This window comes from Cyprinodon tularosa, unplaced genomic scaffold (genome assembly GCF_016077235.1).
Source record: "Cyprinodon tularosa strain WSP-4 unplaced genomic scaffold, ASM1607723v1 ctg19, whole genome shotgun sequence".
Lineage (NCBI taxonomy): Eukaryota > Metazoa > Chordata > Actinopteri > Cyprinodontiformes > Cyprinodontidae > Cyprinodon > Cyprinodon tularosa.
In genome coordinates, this window is record NW_024038678.1 from 2,226,900 (window position 1) to 2,247,076 (window position 20,177).

General features: G+C 36.7%; 1 protein-coding gene across 8 annotated transcripts in view; it reads left to right on the forward strand.

Annotated features, from left to right (window-relative positions):
- Positions 1-20,177, forward strand: part of scn8aa (sodium channel, voltage gated, type VIII, alpha subunit a) — a 67,989-nt gene that overhangs the window by 10,130 nt on the left and 37,682 nt on the right. For 5 of the 8 annotated variants that reach the window (XM_038283074.1, XM_038283079.1, XM_038283077.1 and 2 more), the window contains exons 3-11: positions 4,659-4,777; positions 5,387-5,476; positions 6,357-6,485; positions 6,970-7,061; positions 13,003-13,224; positions 13,471-13,534; positions 16,137-16,278; positions 18,557-18,760; positions 18,849-19,130. In XM_038283074.1, the coding sequence (XP_038139002.1) occupies positions 4,659-4,777; positions 5,387-5,476; positions 6,357-6,485; positions 6,970-7,061; positions 13,003-13,224; positions 13,471-13,534; positions 16,137-16,278; positions 18,557-18,760; positions 18,849-19,130 (1,344 nt within the window). Of the gene's footprint in view, positions 1-4,658; positions 4,778-5,386; positions 5,477-6,356; positions 6,486-6,969; positions 7,062-7,267; positions 7,360-13,002; positions 13,225-13,470; positions 13,535-16,136; positions 16,279-18,556; positions 18,761-18,848; positions 19,131-20,177 lie in introns of all 8 variants that reach the window. The other 3 variants (XM_038283075.1, XM_038283078.1, XM_038283082.1) reach the window with 1 other exon arrangement.

Sequence of the window (20,177 nt, forward strand, 5' to 3'; positions counted from 1 at the left end):
CCTGGTAGCACTGATCAAAACCCAGTATAATCTATTGCCTTTGCATGCAGACCTATTTAGTTACATTATGTAATTACAGCTGTTCTGAAAAGAGCTCTGACTTTTTTTAAATTTGTTTTTTATTTACAAAACTGTGAAAGAATAACGCCATGACAACCAAGGAGAAGCTACAGAGATCCACAGCTCAGGTGGTAAAAGTCGACTACACTAATCTCACCTTCATTGATGATGAAGGAAAATAACAAAGCCATGGTGGACAAAAATAACAAGATTTCCCCACTAAAGGTTTGCTTTGAGCACAGTTAAAGGATAAGACATTAAACTTTAGGTTCTGGGTCATAATTGCTATTTCTAGAGAAAAGTGTCAGGAGCCCGAACCATTTCAGGGTCAATCTACACTGCGGCAACAGGAAAATGAACAAGCACAAGAGCCATATTTTCCAAATAAAGACAGACTAGATTTTCATAAACTCTTGTAATAAATAAACATGTATTTACAGATATATACTGTCTAAATTAATGGTATAGTGCAAAGGACATGGATTAGCAGGCCGCGGTCTGGATGCAGACCCATCTGCTGGCTAATCCGGACTCAACCTGATTTAAAACCTTCATAAAATACAGCATGATGTCCGACGGCAGTGTCTAATTTCACTTGCGCCGCTTTTCCTGTTTGTACGGTAAATCCCTCCAGAGCGCCCGTGACCAGGCTGCACGTGATACAAATTAGGCAATGAGCTGTGTCAATCAGGGCTGCTGCTGCTAGCTACTTTTAGACACAGCAGGCAATCCTGTAGCAAGCCGGGTGGCGGGAACAAAGGAGAAGAGGATGAGAAAAAGTGAAAGAAAATGTGGACTGCTGGAAGAACTGCAGTGAACTGGTGACAGAAAAGTGAAATGGCGTGCTCAAAGATGACCCTGCACACTTTGAGTATGTTTGGTTCAACCTGCTGCTGTGAAGCAAGATTCTCCACCATGAATATAATTAAAAATTAATATCGATCCAGGCTCAAAATGAGCACCTTGATATGTGCTTCAGAATGGCTTTGTCGACAATCAAACCCAGGTTTAAAGCCTTGCAGGTCAGCTTAAAGCCCACTGCTCTTATCAAGCCATAAAAAAGGAAAAAACAACAACAAACAAACGGTCAGTTCAGGTTTTTTAATAGAAATTGTGAATCAGGAAATTGTCTATATACCAAACTGAATGATTGTTGTTAAAAAAACACTTTTGATTTTAAAATAGAAAAATGTCATTTTATTTCAGTGTTAAATGATATTTAAAGTAACAGATTATAATTCAAAATTGGTACTGGTTGTTGATTTTCTTTATTCCAACACTGCTGATTTTTAATTGGTTACACCTGTTATAGTTACTTAAAGAAAAGTCTTAAAAGATTATCAGAAGAAGAGGAAGGGCTCAGAAGAAAGAAATATAGACCAGAGTTTAATAGGTGATTCTGTCTAATGCTGGCAGAACTGCAGGTAGGATTGTCTTGAAAATTCACATTTATTAAAACATTTACTTGGATGTTTCTTACCTATATTTCTAGAAAAATCGTCCGCTATACTTTTATCAACAATTACTCTGCATTATATTAACACATATATATATGTATGGTGAGGCGGAGCAGGAAAACAGTAAAATAGAGATAGACTTATCATTTTAATGTTCCAGTCTTTCATTATTGATTTTCTTTGAGACAAATGTTTGTCTCTCAGAAAAATACACATTTTGACACGATAGAGATTGAACTACTAATGTCAACAAAAGTGTATAACTCTATGCATTAAATTCAGAAGGGTTTTTGTACCTATTTCATGGTCTGTGATAGTTATGGGTAAAATGTAATTTCAATATTTGATCTTAGATCTGAAAGTGTGATTTAAGGATAATATTCCGTGGTAAACATTTTAAAACGACACTCTCCTTTTCCTTTACATTTTACTACTGCTGGTTGCTACTCAGGTTAGCATAACGAGTCCAGAAAACAAGGAATCCCCTTTCCAAAGACGCACAATGCTTTTTACACATTATCTGCTATATTCTTAAAGACACTATAATACCGTAGAAGATGTTAATCTTTTTCTCAGACTAGGATGGATGTTGTTTCATACTTGGTCCAGTTTTATTGGATGGAAACCTAAAAACTCTCAATGAACTTGCTTTGTCTAAGATTTGCTTTGTAAGAAAAACATATTTTATAACAACAAACACATCACAAGTTTAACACATTTAAGGTTGAGGGGACAGAAATTTTGCAGGTTCTTCTAAAAACATCATATCACATCTTCTAATGCACCAACTATAATCACAAAATCACATGCAGTCTAACCTTACAGGTTTTTCTCCTCTATAAGCTAATATGTTTCTGGATGGTGTCACGTCTTTACCTCTGAATTACAAAAAATAAATCTCTTGGCTTTAACATTGGTATTTGGTTTAATATATCCCTATCAGTCTATTAAGGTTAGAAAGTCTGTATGGTCTTAGTTTGACCATGTTACAGTGATAGCGAGTCTAGGCCACAGCATGTTACTGGGTTAGAATGACCCAGTCAAAGTCCAGACCTGAATATTGTTAAAGATTTATGCTAAAATTGTAAAATGATTGTTTGTAGTCCTTTTCTGTTCACACTAACTGAGCATGAGTGAATGAGCAAAGAAGAGTGAGCAAACATTAATATCCAGATGTGCACATCAGGTAGAGACAAAAAAATAAAAAATAAAAAAAAATAAAAAATAGATTTATAGCAGAATTCCTGTAAGAGTATTAAAATGTTGGCAGAACACTGAATGTATTAATGGATTTACTCTTATTAGTTGGTAGACCTTCAAATACTTTTAGTTTAAAGCCATAGATAAGCAGTGAGTGCCGGAGAGCCTGCATATGTATTTATTTTAAAATAGAAAATGAATTAAATAACCGGGGCTGAAACAATTTTTAGAATTAATCTTGATTAATCAATTATTGAAATAAACGTCAACTAATTTATTAATCGATTAATTGTTGATTGGAGTGTAGAACCTCTACAACAAGCCTTTAGCTGAGCAACCAACCTTGAGTAGCAATTATGCCAAAATTTAAAAAAAAGAAATTTGCATTTAAGATACAAATCTTTTTCGTCTGTCAGTATACTCTATTCAGAACTCCTTGGGTGGATAAATTTTAGTTTCACCTTGTTTAATTTAGCTAGTCTTCTTTAAGGAACCTTTTGCTATCCGATTATTAATCGATTAATCTGAAAAATTATCACCAGATAAATCCATTTGCAAAATAATCCTTATTTGCAGCCCTAAAAGTAACCTATGAAACTATAGGAGTGCTTATAATAGAATAACTCCTTAGAAATGATAGAAGCAACCGATCTTTAACAAAGCTATATATTTGCTATGGCTCAGGTTATTGACTAAAATGTTTGAGGCAGGGCAGCAGGTTAGGTCATCAGTACAGTTTTGATCTTTTAAAGTGTGTGAAGTAATTTGACCCTCAGAGGCGTCTTAAAATGCAATCTACCAGTTACTACAGAGGCTGAATGCCTGCTGCAGCTCTCACAGATGCAGATGCTGCATCCCTGCCTGCTGGCTTCAGCTTCTGTCAAAGCCTCTTCCTATATTCCTCCTTCTCTGTCTGCCACCCTTCTTCCCCTCTCTTCCTCCTCCTCCTCCTCCTCCTGTTGTCCTTCTAGCCAGCTCCCTCGCTCCGGTTCCCTCCGCCCTGCTTCTCCTTCATCCTGCTGCTGCTACAGTTGCTGCCTGCCTCGCCTGCTGCATTTGCTCTCCATCTCCCCCGCTCTCCTGTTTGCTCAGCTCTGTATTATGAAATTTTCAGTAGCTTTGCAGCAGGTTAGTCATGCATTGCCTAAAACAGACTCCATACATTCCAAGCAGTTTTGGGTGAATGTGTCTCTACATTTTTGGCCATACTGGAAACTCCCTTTTGTGCTTTTTCATTCAGATATGTGTCTATGTTAGTTTGTTGTGTCTCAGTAATGGTGGTGCAGCCGTACAAGTATTTGAGCAATAAGTCATGTAAAAAACGTTTTCAAGCCAGTCATAATATCTCATTTATTCTTTTTCCATGTCATGTTTATGACATAATTAGGGTTAATAATGATACTTTGACTACGATCAACTTATCGTTGGATTTATATCAAGCTAACCTTGCTGAAGACTTAAGTCCAGTAGACATTTTCTTAGATGTTTCTGTTAAGTAGACCGAATGTTATTGTGGTGAGTTTCTGTGACTCAATCACTCATCCCTCATGCCTCCGCTCCTTTATCCTCCTCCTGCATCCTCCCAGCTCTGCCTTCATGGTGTTACGTGGGACTTAATGTTGTCGGTGGGGCCGCGTTAAAAGCAAAAGAGCCCATATCAGTTGTGCAAATGCACAGTTTCATTAAAATTTCATGCAAATCACCATGTTTTATTTAAGCAATTATGCGGTTACCCACATAAAGGGGCTAGAAACTCTACTCTTGCTCTTTTCCTTCTGCTTACACTGCCATGTTGTTGGGTTGGCAGCATAAATACAATCAGAAACATCCTGATGGTTCTTTTCTTTTATTTGAGTTTGCCACAAAACTTAAACATTGTTATTTTCAAATGCTGCTTTACTAACTGAAACTTTTTCCTGTCTGTTTTTGTTCTCTCCACAGACATTTATAGTGCTAAATAAAGGGAAGACAATCTTCCGTTTTAGTGCCACACCTGCCTTGTACTTCATAAGTCCTTTCAATCTGGTTAGGCGAATAGCTATTAAAATTTTGATACATTCATATCCTTTTTGAAGTGGTGCCCCCATCTGCAGTTTACAAGAGGGTTTCCTTTTCACATGCATTATTCATGGTGATATGTTTCTGCTCATACCGCTACTGATGTTTCCAGTGACTGCAAGAGTGGATCAGTGTGTAAGAGTCCGAGCACTTCCACATGTTAAGAAAGGACAGGCAGTAGCCATTTTCTCACAGAAGGAAATGGCTGGTACGGATGATGAGTCATTCTTTACAGTAAAGAATGTCTGTCTGAACTGTACCAAGTCCTGCCTGTCTTTGTTTTGAGGGCTACTTAAGACTCAATAACAGTTGACAATTGTTTGTAGTTGATAATTAGCAGATAATTTGCGTTTATTGGCAATAAAAGATCGAAAAGAGAAATCTGACCCTGGGTTTATACAGTAAAGAGCCTGCATTCAAATGCTGTATTTAGAGCCAACTATTGATAATATTCATAGGGGATTGTAAAGTATGGACACACCAAAGATCTGTAGCAGCTCTTTGCCTCCTAAGCATTTGTGTGTCCAGCCAAACACCCCATATGTAGATCATTAAAGGTTTTTGAATTCATTGTCACCATAAATGATATTTTTCCTTAACCCATACCTCACTCTTTTCAGCATGATCATTATGTGTACTATTTTGACCAACTGTATATTCATGACCTTTAGTGATCCTCCTGAATGGTCAAAACAAGTAGAGTAAGTATCATTTTACTATTCTCACCCATGAATATGAATGTATGTAAAAATGTCAAAAGGTTTTTACACAAGTTGAAGACTGTAATAGGTATAGTCAATGAAGCCAAATAGGTCAGTGTACTCTATTTTATTATTAACTACAGGTATTTGGTTAAATAAACCAAAAACATAAATCAGTTACTACTACTCATATAATTCTCCACTGATCAGCTAATTAAAAACCTGGTAGTTTCTAATATCATAGCTCTAATATTACATTATAGTGGAGGCTAACACGTAGACATTATAAGACTACAACAGTTATGCTCTCTGCTTCTTTTATGTCTAAAAGCCTGTTTGTTAAGTGTTTTATAATATTGTAGCATATAATGGTATTATATTATGGCCTGCATAATAGTAAACTGCCATTTACCAAATAATGGGATTAGTTGTAGCTCAAACGATACAATGCATATTGCAGTATATTGATGCAACATTTTAGTATATTATATCACTATATGGTCCTATTAACACAAATTCTTTATAAATTGAAATTATAAAAAAATTTTTACTTTTAAATAAATAAATAAATACAAACACTTTTGTGTTTTTTATTTTTGTATTTAGAGTCTTTTATTCAAAGGTAAATGATTGCTATTATATGAGGCCAAATGTTGACTTTACTAAAATGTAAACACTATAGCAGCAAATGGCCATGTAGAAGAATACTTTAAACTATCCTTATGCTCATTATCTGGTTTAATTCTGCTTAGGGTTGATAATTAACCCTAAATAGGTTCCCTTGGATGCTTTAACGATGGAAATGTCTGCACATGTCTGTAAATAAGCTTGCTGTGACCCGGTACGGTGAACTGTTCCTTTTCTTGTTTCTCTCTTTTAGGTACACATTCACAGGAATTTATACATTTGAGTCTCTTGTAAAAATCTGCGCACGTGGATTCTGTATAGATAATTTTACATTCCTAAGAGATCCATGGAACTGGCTGGATTTCATGGTCATTTCGATGGCGTAAGTATTTCTCTTTATACTTTGCATTCTGATATACAACCAGTTTATATCAAAAGCAGGTTTAGAGAACAATGTGATTATATTTCCTTCTTTTAGATATTTCCTGTCCTATTTAATAACCTATCCTTCCCTCTCCTCCATTTATGTGAGACTTTTCGGGTATTTCTTTTGGGAATCAAAGCATCTGTCCGCTCAGTATTTCGCAGCCCAAGTGACTATTCCCGTCCGGCAGATATAGCTTCCTCTTGCCATCCAATCTCCATTATTTGGATTTTACAGCTTCTTCACAATTCTCCTGGACTTTTCCCATTATTTTAAAAAGTTTACGTCAGCTTTACCTGCATCTTCACACCTCAGAGTGATCAGTAACTTACATTTCATTGTTTGTCTGTCATAAAGCCCCCCTGTGGGGATAATTCATCTTTTCATCTTATAATTATGCATGTATATAATGAGCTGTTGTAACTGTGATTTAATCCTGCAGGTATATAACAGAGTTTGTAAACCTAGGCAATGTCTCAGCTCTACGCACGTTCAGGGTGTTGAGGGCATTGAAAACTATTTCTGTAATTCCAGGTAAGACAGGATGGGGCGAGGGGAAGGTGGGGCGGGGTCGGTGTTAGGTGTGTGTGTCTTTCTTTCCTTTGACCTTCCACCCTTCTCCTTAGTGGACAGGCTCTGTGAGTGGCGTCGTATCCTCCCGGTTCGGTGGTGTTGTGCTCTTGGCGTGTGTGGTTTTTGTCATCGTGTTTGTTCTGTGTGTGATCCTTCCCCTATTTCAGATATATAACAGAGTTTGTGGACCTGGGCAATGTATCTGCGCTGAGAACGTTCAGAGTTCTCCGAGCATTGAAAACTATCTCTGTCATTCCAGGTGAGACTCAGTTTAAACACTAAGGCTGATCCTCGCACCCTTTGTTTTCTACTCACTATTTTTATGATTAAAGTTATTATTTAATCAGCAAAAAAAATAAATAAATTGGAGACAACCATGTTTTTATTTGTTTTTCCTCCAAAATTATCAAAAATGGTACTAATACATTTTTGATAGGCTTTGCAGTCTCCTCTAAAATCATTTATAGTTTCCGCACTCTCTTCAGCCCCACCAGCACTTTCATGATGAGGCTTGTCTCCAAGGCAGCTTGATTTGTCTTAAATGGAACCCAGAATACCAAGAGTCATAGGAGTAAATAAATGCTCCAATTGTTTCATTTCAGCACTTAATTTATTTTTATCACAAAACATTTTAAGGTAAACTGATATATTTATAAATTAAACTCCCTAAATTGCTATTGGTTACTTGCAGAATGACCTATGGGTGTTGCTAGATAAACATTCCCAGTGAAATAATATCATGTAAGATTAAATGATTAAATAGCAAGCTTGAGTGGTTCTTGAATTGAATAAAAAAAGGATTTATGACAAACTTGTGAAAAACATAAAATTTAAGAGGTAGAGATGTTTTAAAAGTTTTCAAAATTAAGTACTCTTTTATGTCTTATTCTCACACCTTAAATTTTATTGAAATTACTCAGTGAGGATTTAAAGTTAGAGTGAAAGTTCACCTGAGTTTTTTTGTCTCAAAAAATAGAAACCCATATCTTCCTACTTCCCAGAGGTGTGATTATTATAAAAATAAATGTATCTATTTGTTTCCTCCACTACAAATAGGGAAAGACAGGCATTAACCTCAAGATATGGAACAACTGGACAAGTACCAACGTTTAGCATGTTATCACTTTTAGTGAAAATTATAGGTAAAAAGCTCTACTAGACAGTTGCAGCCAGTTTTTATTGTGAGTTCATGTCATAGCAGCCTAAAATATTTTTTATACATCTTTACCAGTGGGCCTATTATGTCTTCATTTATTCTTTCATGTCATCTTCAGGACTTAGACTGTGATTGGGTTCAAACTGAGACCAAACAAAGACTACCTGTCTAACTGTACAGTACACACCATGACTGACCAACAGCATTGGACAGCAGTGAAATAATGAAATACAGATGGAGGTTAATAAGAACACCTGGAGTCTTGTAAACATCAGTGCTAATCCAAATAGCCAAGTCATTTATTTATTTCTGGGTTCCATTTAAGCAGCAGCTTTACTCCACTCCTACTTTTCAAATAGTGTATCCTCTTTTTCTGTAGAAAATACTCAGTACGGCTGTTAAAGCATTTTTAAAAACAAAATTAGGTTGAGAACCATAAAGATAAGACAGAAAAATGTAACATTTCCTATCAGTTCTTAAACTTGTCCTATAGTAGTCCTAAACATGTTTTGTTGTGTCTTCTTTTGTTAAAGACTAATTTGGAATGACAGGTTTCCTTTTAGCAGGACCCAAACTGATATTTATGAGTAGCTTTCAGAGAGCCCACAGAATATGCTTATTATATGTATGAAGACTGCCAAGCCTAGTTTGTGAACATATCTCTTATGCTGCATGATGCTTTTTGGTCACTTGCTTCTAATATTAGTCTATCAAGAGCTTGGCTGACAAATGGCATTTGCCCTATTTTTGTTTGATTATTGATTTTCCTTTTTTATTTATTTTTATTTTTTACTACTCTCTGAGATGAATGTTTGTCTCTCAGAAAAATACACGTGTTGACACGATAGAGGTTGGGCATGCAAATCATACAACTACTAATGTCAACAAAAGTGTATAACTCTATGCTTTAAATTCAGAAGGGTTTTTTATCCATTAAATGGGCTCTGATAATTATGGGTAAAATATAATTTAAATATTTCATCTTGTGACGCAATAATAATGTTCCATGTTGGTAAACATTTTTAAATGACGCTTTCCTTTTCCTTTACATTTTATAACTTCTGGTTGCTACTCAGGTTACCATAATGACTCCAGAAAACAAGACTTCCCCTTTCCAAAGATGCACAATGCTTTTTACACATTGGGCCGGATTTATCAAGATCCAATTTTGCGTGCAGTAATTTGCGCTCGCAAAGTGGAATTTTGCGAGAGGGGCTGAACCATGGTTTGCGGGTGATTTAACAAGAGCGATTGCGTAACTGGTGGAAGGTGCAAAACTGTTGGAGACGCCCTATTTAAATGATGGTTTTGCGCGTTTTGTGGTTTGCGGCAAAGTAGTTTGTAGTCTGTACAAACTAGAGCATTAAGAAATTTAAATCTTACAGTGACCCCCAACAAAAAAAAAAAAAAATAAGTATATATATATATATATATATATATATATATATATATATATATATATATATATATATATATATATATATATATATATATATATATATATATATATATATATATATATATATATATATATATATTTATTTATTTATTTATAAATTGGCAACCTTTATTCCCTAAGGTGGTATGTGCTGCAGTAAAAAAAAAAAAAAAAAAAAAAAAACAGGTGTTTTGTATTGGCCTGTGACTGTGGATGAGATCCCCGCAGCATTTGGCACGTTGCTCCACAGGCGCAGGGGGAGAACCCCGACCCCGTCGGACAGCACTTCTGAAAAAACGAGATTGGGAGATCCCAGCTCACGCTGCAACCGTACGCTGGAATGACCCAGATGCAAAAAAGTGCAATGTTGCAAGGAGTTTTGTGATATCTGTTATTGCGTGGGTCCTCCTTGTGGCTGGCTCCAAATCCATTCGGAGTTCCCCCAACAGCTCCAAAATGGCAATGCTGGATAAACGATATGTTTTGATGATCGTTTCCTCGTTCATCCCAAAAATATTCACACGGAGTGAAAAAATGCGTTCTCTGCGTCTCCTTGCTTCATTTCCATGTCTCCTTCTTGCGACAATAACCGCTGCCATGTGTGCGCAATTACGCATACAGACCATTTGCACCTTCTTTTGAAACGTGTTAAATATAGAGTCAGATACCGCTAGCAAAATTGCGTTCAAGTTTGATAAATCTCTTTGCGAGTGCTAAATTAATATATTTACATGTTCTCCTCCCACAAGACGCACTTTAGCGTGTAAACGCCCCATATTGCATATTCATTGCAGAAAAAGTACTAAATGGATCACAGGCGCTATTTAGCACGTTTTAAAGATCAAATGCTTTTAGCACGCTGTTGATAGATCAGTTTGTACATTTTTTAGCGTGCGCAGTGAAATAGCTCACGTTTTAATACACGCAAACCTTTGATAAATCCGGCCCATTATCTGCTATATTCTTAAAGACACGATAACGCCGTAGAAGTTAATTATTAGGATGGATATTGTTTTATACTTCTTTTATTTTTAATGGAAACATAATTTACAGTTTCTTCTGATTTCTAAGAAAGTTAGTGAACAACAAATGCCTCATTATGACCCAATTTAGAAAATTCAAGGTTAAAAACAAATTTTGCAGCTTCTTTTAAAACACATCAGAACTTGGTTTTAAATTCCCCAAATGTAATCGCAAGATTTCAAAATCACATGCAGTCTATCTTTTAAAACTAATTGGTTGCTGTCTTTTTCTTAGAATTCCTCAAAAAAGCTGCAAAATGTAATTGCTTTAATGTTGTTATTGAGAGATTTTATCCGATTTTTTAATATTACCCTATCTGTTAGATAAGTAAAACAAGACTATGTGAAAATAGTTTGACCAGATTAGAGTAATAGCAAATGCAGTCAAGCATTGTGTTTTTTGTGACAAGACTTAACTGAAGCAGAGAAGCAATGTCTGGTTTGGTTGATATTTCAAAGTGTCGAAAGCTATATGTAATATGTATAATATGAACACAGAATTATGGGCTGGACAATATGGTCTAAAGTTTTATCAGGATATATTTCTTAATTTAGGTCAATTTTATATAATTTTAATATAGACAAAATAATAGCCTCAGACAGACTGCCAAGAATGGCCATAAAATAATCCTGTACAAACTTATGACAAAAGGTTGATAAAACTCCTTCAAAATAAAAGTTTACATTAAAAAAATTATGATAGAAAAATAACAAAACACATAAAACCCCAAACAGTCAGTCATTGGAAATTTGCTTTGAAGTAATATTGCTCTTTTTTTTTGAATAAAGTCGTATTGCGATATATATTGAGAATCAATTATTGTCCACCTTTAAATATATTTATATATCATTGGTAAATATAACTCAGCAGTAATATTAATATTGAATGTCCAAATTTCCATACAAGTGCATCCTTACACAACTGGAATAATTTGATTCAATTTAAAACTTTAGTTTTTCTTCTTCAAATTGAAGATAGTGAATCTTCTGACTACTTTTACAACTAGGCTAGGCTAATTAGTGTTTGGGTTTCAAAATGCCTCGTCTTTTGGATTGCCTAATATTCTGAATCAAAATAAATTTTCACCTAAAAATGTCATTATAAGGCCGAAATTCTTTTTTTTTAAAGTTTTGTGAGTTAAGACGTGCTCTAGGTATTCTTTGGATTGGGTCAGGCCGGGTTTTCTTATTGTTTTATACGAGTCCAAGTAAAATGCCGCTACGGACAAACTCAAAATGTAAATCTTATCTTTAGCTATAAGTAATTATGTTTTGGTTTTTTTTGCAAAAGATCCGATTTTCTCAGGAAATTAGGTTCTTTTCATTCAAAACCAGACTGATTTTATGCGTCATATAGTTTTCTTTATGGGATCCTCTCATCAAGATAAGAAAATTACTTCCAGTAAATAGACCTGGCTAAGCTGATGACACTTTTATCAACAGAAGCTGAGATTGTCAGACTTGATCAAGGGCATATTTTATTAGAACATATTGCATGAACCGCCGGTAAAGCCCACTACCTATAGAGGCTGAACAGAAAAAAAGGTGTGGGTCGCCCAGCATCCCTGTGTGAGTTGCCTGTGGACCCCATTGTGAACACTGCCAGAGGATGCCTGTTCAGAAGGTAAAGTTAATTTATAATCAGTAGACCTGTGGATGAGACAGGTTGTAGGGTCACAGTATGGGGAGTCAGTGCTTTTGTAAATGACGCCTAAAACAAGACAGTTCAAGAAAGTGCCTGTGACTGGCACTGGCATTGAATTGCTCCTGTTCAGCCTTGGAGTTTAAATGACCTGCATGTGGTTTCCAGCCCCCCTGCCTGTGCCTCAATCCCTTCTCATAGCCCCTCGTTGTGCTGCTGTGCTCTATTTTCTTTCATTATTCTATAGCCCTCCCCCTCTTTTTTTATTATTATTGGCTGTAAAGGCAAATTTTCCCTCAATATATATTTTGATTGCATAATTGTAAAAAGAGTGGAAAGGCCTCTGAATATTTACTGTTTATTGTTATTAAAAGTATCTGAATAAAATTATTAATTTAATTGAAAATATCTTACAATGAATATTTGAAATTATTTTTTCTTGCCTGCAGTTTAATTAAATTAATTAAAAAATGTACCCAATATTAATGATTTATATTGAATATGCAGTTATTGTAACTTTTGATTTTTAATAATAATTTAAAAGTAACAATTGCTTGTTAGTTTAAAGCCATAGTTTTTATCAGGACTAGTTTTTTTTTTCACAGAATAACATGGAAAATTGTGTGTGTGTGGCTGACCACCAGGCCTGAAGACCATCGTTGGAGCCCTGATCCAGTCTGTAAAGAAGCTTTCAGATGTGATGATCCTCACCGTCTTCTGTTTGAGTGTCTTTGCCCTGATTGGCCTTCAGCTCTTCATGGGAAACCTGCGCCAGAAGTGTGTGTTATGGCCAATCAACCTTAATGAGACCTACCTGAACAATGGAAGCAAGGGTTTTGACTGGAATGAGTACATCAACAATGAGAGTAAGTAGGGGCGAGGCTTTGCCACTGGTTACCTGGCAGCGATGTAGAGTATGAGTCAGCCCATATGCTGGAATAAGGAAACAATATGTCATTTTGGCAAAAACCAAATGGTTAGAAATGAAATGCTCCTTACATAAATATCCAATCAAATTGAAGATTCAGAATGTTACAAAATAAACAATAAAAGCTGGAATAATTTTTTTTTCAATCAAATGTTAATATTGTTTTAATTTTGTTTTTCTGCAGCCAATTTTTACATCCTGCCCAATCAGCTAGATGCCCTGCTCTGTGGGAATAGCTCAGACTCAGGGTAAGATGACTCCATCTGACTCCTCTGAAATGCAATAGCCGATCCTGCATAGACATGCCTGCTGTGCCTTGCTATAGTATTCCCACCCTCTCAAATGTTTTTGTTTGTTTGAAATAGACCAACAAAAGGTAACATGCTGAGATGTACCGGTAGTAAGAAAATTATACACAATTGTCCAATTTTTTTAACCTTAGAAATCTGAAAAATATAACATGGAGAAGAAAAATACTAAGAAAAATCCTGTTCACCTAATTTTCTCCTGAATTCACTGATTTTATAACTTAAGGCCAACTGTGTTTATTATTATTAAGATCTAACGTCAGCTACTTTGGTAAAACACTATTTAATTCAATTCAGTTCAGTTGATTCATGTATTGCCAATTATCAGAAGTCATCTCAAGGGACTTTACAGAGACATTTCAAGCAGAGCATACAGTCAGATTGGTTCAAAGTTTTTTATCTAAGGAAAACCAGCTGAAAGAAACCTCCAGCAGGACCAGGCTCAGTCTGAGCGGTCATCTTCTGAGGCTGACTGGGGTTCAAGGAGAAAGAAGAAGACATACAGTACACAACGAAGCAGAGATACAAAAGGAAAATGTCAACCAGCTCCACACGCGGCCCCGGCCAGGAGACACACAGCCAGGCAGACAGGCTCTGAGCCAGCTCCCATGTCATAGGATGAAAGAGAGCACATACAGCCAGTCACGGTCAGAGAAACTGGACTACACTGAAAAAAAGGCCAAGCTCCAACGTCTATAAACAACTGTTGAAGGCAGCAGCACAGCTGATATTTCTCTCCAGGATGGTGTCACAGCCAACGTTGTGATGTGTATTTAATATGAATTTATTATATATATATATATTTTTATTATTATATTCCAAGTTGACAGAGACACAACAAAGTTAATGTCACAGGATTACTCACTGCCTCTCCTACTCTGGCTTCTCCACATCAGCCTGACTGGCTGCTGATTGTTAAAATATTGGTAGAAAACCATGTAACCACCCACTGCATTTTGATCCACCTAAGACCTGCATATTCATATCTAAAACAATAATATCCTTAATAAAACAGGCATATAAACTAAAAACAACTTACAAATAAAGAACATTTTTTAAATAACTATAATTAAGCTGAAAACACTAACAAGGTCAATCGATTAGAAAAATGTAGATGTTAAACTAACTTACTAAATTAAAAAGCTTAATGAAAAAGAGAATTAGCCCCTTCAAATATAGAGGGAAAAACTCCATGTATTTTGAGGGGTTGTCAGCCAGGGTCACTGTTATCTTTGGGGTTGCACGTTGAAATGTTTGGGAATCCCTGTTCTAGCATACAAATTCCAATACAAGTTACCCTACGGTGACAATAAATTGTCTATCACTCAGATATGTTTAGGATGTGGTGTAATGATGCCTCTTAAAGATACCTTAGGGACTACCAAGAAACACAGCGGATTATTAGGGAGATATTTTACTTGACTTGAGCATCAACAGCAAATGTTTAGGTTGCTCTGGTTTCAGCCGGCTTTCAAATCTCAAACACTCAAAGAAACTATTACTGTACCAACTTATGTCAACCAATACTATACAGAGTTATTTATTGTCATTGAATGTATTCCCAGACATTTATTCTTAGCAGTTTCTTCAACTATGCAGAATTATATTCCCTGAAGCAGGCAAAGACATTAAATGAAAGTGAAGAAAATGAAGAATGATGATACAAAGTTATAGAAAATACGAGGTAATAAAACAGTATATGAATATTACATGAAGTAATGTTTATTCCATCATCCATAAATAAAGTGAAAACTACACAGCCACTATTTTTGTATGATATGGCTGTCCAGCAGGAGAGAGGGCCAGGGAGCAGCCAGAGCCCAGGTAGTAGAATGGAGACGTTTTATGAATGGCACATTTCATCTCTCTGTAATTAATGAGGGGCAATATTGTTGAATTGTTATAATATTCCTTTTGTTTTGGCACAAGCAGTTTGTGGAAATATTTATAGCAGAAAAATAGAGAGCAAACTGTCCCAATGAACAAGGGGATGGCCACACAGAGTTCTCAGAACAGGAGAGAGAGAGTTATTAGGAAGATGGGAGTAGACAAGCACAGGGAAACACGAGAAAACAACCTGTCAGAAGCTACAAATTGAAGCTCAGTAAGGCAGAGTTGTGCAAAACAGTTAGAAATACATCCAGTTGTATGTCAAGTTAAAAGCTCTTCAATGTACTCCCTCAGGGAGGCAACATACTGTATAAATGTACATCATATTTCAACTTTATAGAAGCACAGGATTTTATTTAGTGGTGTCAGAGTAAAAGAGCCTAAGTAGATACGAATGCTACACTTCTTAACAAAAACAGAAAACCAGATACCATTTTCCACTCACTTTATAATCATGCATTAAATCCAAGTCAAAGATTTTATAGAATGGTTTCAATCTGACAGAATGGAGAAAAAAAGTTCATATTAAGGGGTGCTAGTACGTTATAAGGCACCTGTAAGCTGGATCGGATGGAAATATTATTAAATTTTGCTGTGCCATTTTTCAGGCTGCATGCCCGGCTCTCATTCTGTTTCTCTCTTCACCCCGCAGCCGCTGCCCGGAGGGCTACACATGCATGAAAGCTGGGAGGAATCCAAACTACGGCTACACCAGCTTTGACAGCTTTGGCTGGGCCTTCCTGGCTCTCTTCCGACTCATGACACAGGACTTCTGGGAAAACCTCTACATGCTGGTACAACAGATGTGTTAACTGGTCCAACTTTCTTTGCTTTGTAACACACACCTGTCAAATTCTGCATAGGAATTATACAAATTTAGCAGAGATATAAATGTTTTCACATGTTCCACCATAGGAAAATATATTTATGTGCCATTTTTAAAATCTGTTCATCATAAACTTAAAGGGATATATATTATTTGAATAAACTTTCAAGCCTTTACAAAAATATAAGAATTTATTTTACCCTTACTGAATGGTTTTGATCTATTAAACCAAAACAAGTGCATACAAATGCCAAATATCTAAAAAAAATATGCTGAAAATTCAGATCTATTTTAAATCTGTTATTTTCACCTCCTACATTTTGCCTGTTCCATTTCAAGTCTCCATCCCAGGGACATCCCTCTGGTCAGGTGGCTAGAATTATCAATGCTGAGTTTAATCCAAAACTGTGGCAGCACTCATGATCTCAGCTCTGAGGGTCAAGTGGAATAAATAAATCATTAAATATTCAGTGCTTCATAATGTGTAGTGGGCACTGAGCAAAAGTCGGGAGAAATCTTTGTTTCTACTTTTACATTTGCAGTTCCACCCTAAGCAGCAGGATTACAATGCTGAGATGAAATTTTTTTTGCTGCAGAGTTTAGGTTTAGTGCTGAATGTTCTGAACATAGAGAAAATGCTGAGTTATCTGATTGCTCAAACAGTGTCATTAGCTTACATGTGTCCTGCTGACAGCAGTCAAGCTCTTCCAATCAGCTCAGATAGGAGTCAGATGTTATGAAGCAGAGATGCATCTAAAGGTTTGATGGGCACGGCCGTCAAGGAATGGACTTTGAGACCACCGGCTTAGAGTGATCATGTATTTTTACAGTTACCCTTTAGAAATGAATAATGCTTCTTGTAAATACACTTAATATAGAGAGAAATGTATGATTGGTGTTTGAGCAGAATTCTCCTCTTTCTTTAAGGTAGGGCTTCATTTATACTCTCCCACCTTAAAAAAGCTTTACCTGCGCTCCCATTTCAGGAACTTTTTCCAGGAACGATGCCAGATTACTATACTGCTGGTTCCTAACTGAACCAAGGGCAGATGTTTATGGGGTTAGGGTGCTAGAGCTTTCTTAGTAATTGCATATTTCCTGTATCTTTTGTGTTTCCCTGCTTTAACTCAACGAGAGTTTATAGCTGTGTGAACTTTTAAGTTGCAACAAGAATAATTAAGTGTTGTAACATCTACAGCGACCCCCTCATTTCCATTGTTTTATTGTTTTGCTTTAAGTCAAGTTTAGTCATTCATTATGGAAGATGGGGCTGCTTACTGGGGCAGTGGGTAGCACTGCTGCCTTGCAGTAAGGAGGTTCTGGGTTTGATTCCCAGCCCGGGGTCCTTCTGCGTGGAGTTTGCATGTTCTCCCTGTGCATGCTGGGGTTCTCTCTGGGTACTCCGGCTTCCTCCCACAGTCCATAAACATGACTATGAGATTAATTGGCTTCTTTAAATTGTCCTTAGGTGTGAGTGTGTGCGTGAATGGTTGTTTGCCCTCTTTGTCTCTGTGTTGATCTGCGATGGACTGGCGACCTGTCCAGGGTGGACCCCACCTCTTGCCCGTAGACAGTTGAAGATATGCACCAGCACCCCTCATGACCTCAGCAGGGATAAAGTGTTACGGAATAAATGGATAGGTGAAAATAATTTATTTAGTTTAATAATAAAAACTTCAATCAATTTCTTGTGATTTAAACAGATAGTGTTAAGAGTGTACAGCCTTTATATTATTAGATGCAAAACATACACGCCTCGGTGGGTTTATGATGAACATTTTTAAGTTTTAAAGCAACAAACTGTTGTTTTGCTGGAACCAATGAGTTTGGCACCATTTTTCATGGAATAACCTGTTATTAAAAAGGAATCAATGGTGTTTAAAATGCTCTCTCATTGGTTTTGTCTTGGGCTTGGTGCCGTTGTCCATCAGGTTATGCTGGTGTTGAGGATCATCTCCTCAGGATGATAAGGATGCAAAAAAACAAAAAAGGCCTAACCACGTACCAGCTACTAAGCAAGCAAGAATCAGTCCAATTGGGCTCATTTAAACAGAAACCAATATAAATGGATCTCATAATTTAGTTAGTTATTATTACAGTGGTTTAATACCTTATGTATCTTATGTCTTTGCCGTAATTATAATTGGGCCACTTTGCAGCAGCTGGTTCAATGTTTCTGATTAGCCATTTAGATCTGATGATATGCTCCCCTTTCCCATACTTCTGCTGCATTTGCTTTTAAACAGACCTTAAGGGCTGCAGGAAAGACCTACATGATCTTCTTCGTCCTGGTGATCTTTGTGGGCTCTTTCTACTTGGTGAATCTGATCCTGGCTGTGGTCGCTATGGCTTATGAGGAGCAGAACCAGGCTACCATGGAAGAGGCGGCACAGAAGGAGGAGGAATTTAAGGCAATGCTCGAGCAGCTCAAGAGACAGCAGGAGGAGCAGGTGAAACCTCTTTGACATGGTGTTATAATTTTTTAGGGGAACATGTTTAATATGTTAGGGTTTTACTAATGGGCTCATTTCTCTTCAGACTGCCCCTCCTGCAACCTCTGCTGGCACAGTGTCGGAGGATGCAGTGGAGGACGACGGAGGGGAGCGCCTGTCTGTCAGCTCTTCTGAGATGTCAAAGCTCAGCTCCAAGAGTGCTAAAGAGCGCCGCAACCGCAAAAAGAAGTGGCGTCAGAAAGAGCAGGAGAAGGAGAAAGGTGATAGCGAGAAGTTTGTGAAGTCAGAGTCGGATGATGGCAGTAAGAGGAGCCGCTTCCGCTTCCCTGATAACCGCCTTGGTCGAAAGTCTTCCATTATGAACCAGGTGAAATAACTGACCAAAATAAGACGCTATAATCTTTGTTGTTGGGAGTGTCTAAAAACGTGTTACTTTTCAGGGCTTGCTCATAAGTATCCTGCTGAATATAATTACATAAAACTAATGTATCTTTATGGGGAGCATCTGGAAAACAGATGCATTAGTAAACAAAAAAAGTTGCTTGAATTACAAAACCAGGGGAACAAGAGCCACCAGCTGATCTAAAGATGACTTAAGCTCTGTGCTAAATATACTAAATAACTGTGAGTGTGGCAGTGTTTACATCCTGTTTTTGTAAGCAGGAATTTCAGATTTCAAATGCATAAAATGTGGTATTGCACATTCTTTTAAACAGAGAAGCACGTTTAGGCTGCAGATGAAGAAAGACATGTTCAGATTTTGAATTATTTACTACAAAATCATGAATGTTTCAGAGAGAGTGAAGTTCTGCTGCTTTCTTTTAGATGTATCTGGACTCCAAGGGTTTTTACAATGCCTTTCAGAAGCATTATTGCGCTAAAGCTGTTTAACCTTTTGTCACATCATATCACCACAGCCCCTAATTTCGCTGTGCCCCATCAAAAAAGTTGCACAAATTTTAAATTAAAGAAAGGAAAATATTAAAAAAATTTTTACATTGACATATACTGTATAGAAAATTTGACATGAGTGTTTATTCAGCCCATTCCCAACTAAAAATCTAATTAAAAGCAAACAATTGCCTTCAGAAAAAACACACCCAGTAAAAAGTATCCTCCTCAGCATAATACAACATTATTAGAAATGCAGCAAGAGCAAAACTACACCAACACAGCTGTCATCCTACAATAGCAGTTTGGGTGAGGACAGCTTTGTTTTTGCCTTAAAGGGCCTTGGTATCATCTGAGGAGCTGCAGAGAAACAGAGCTCCTAATGGCAGTAGTCAGCTTTTATTTGTATGCTTCAAAAACTTAATGGCAGATTTGTAGAAGCTGCTCTGATCAGAAAAGACTGTTGAAAAACAACTACTAGTAAAATGATGGCACTATTAGACTAGGGGGAGGCTTCTCTTTA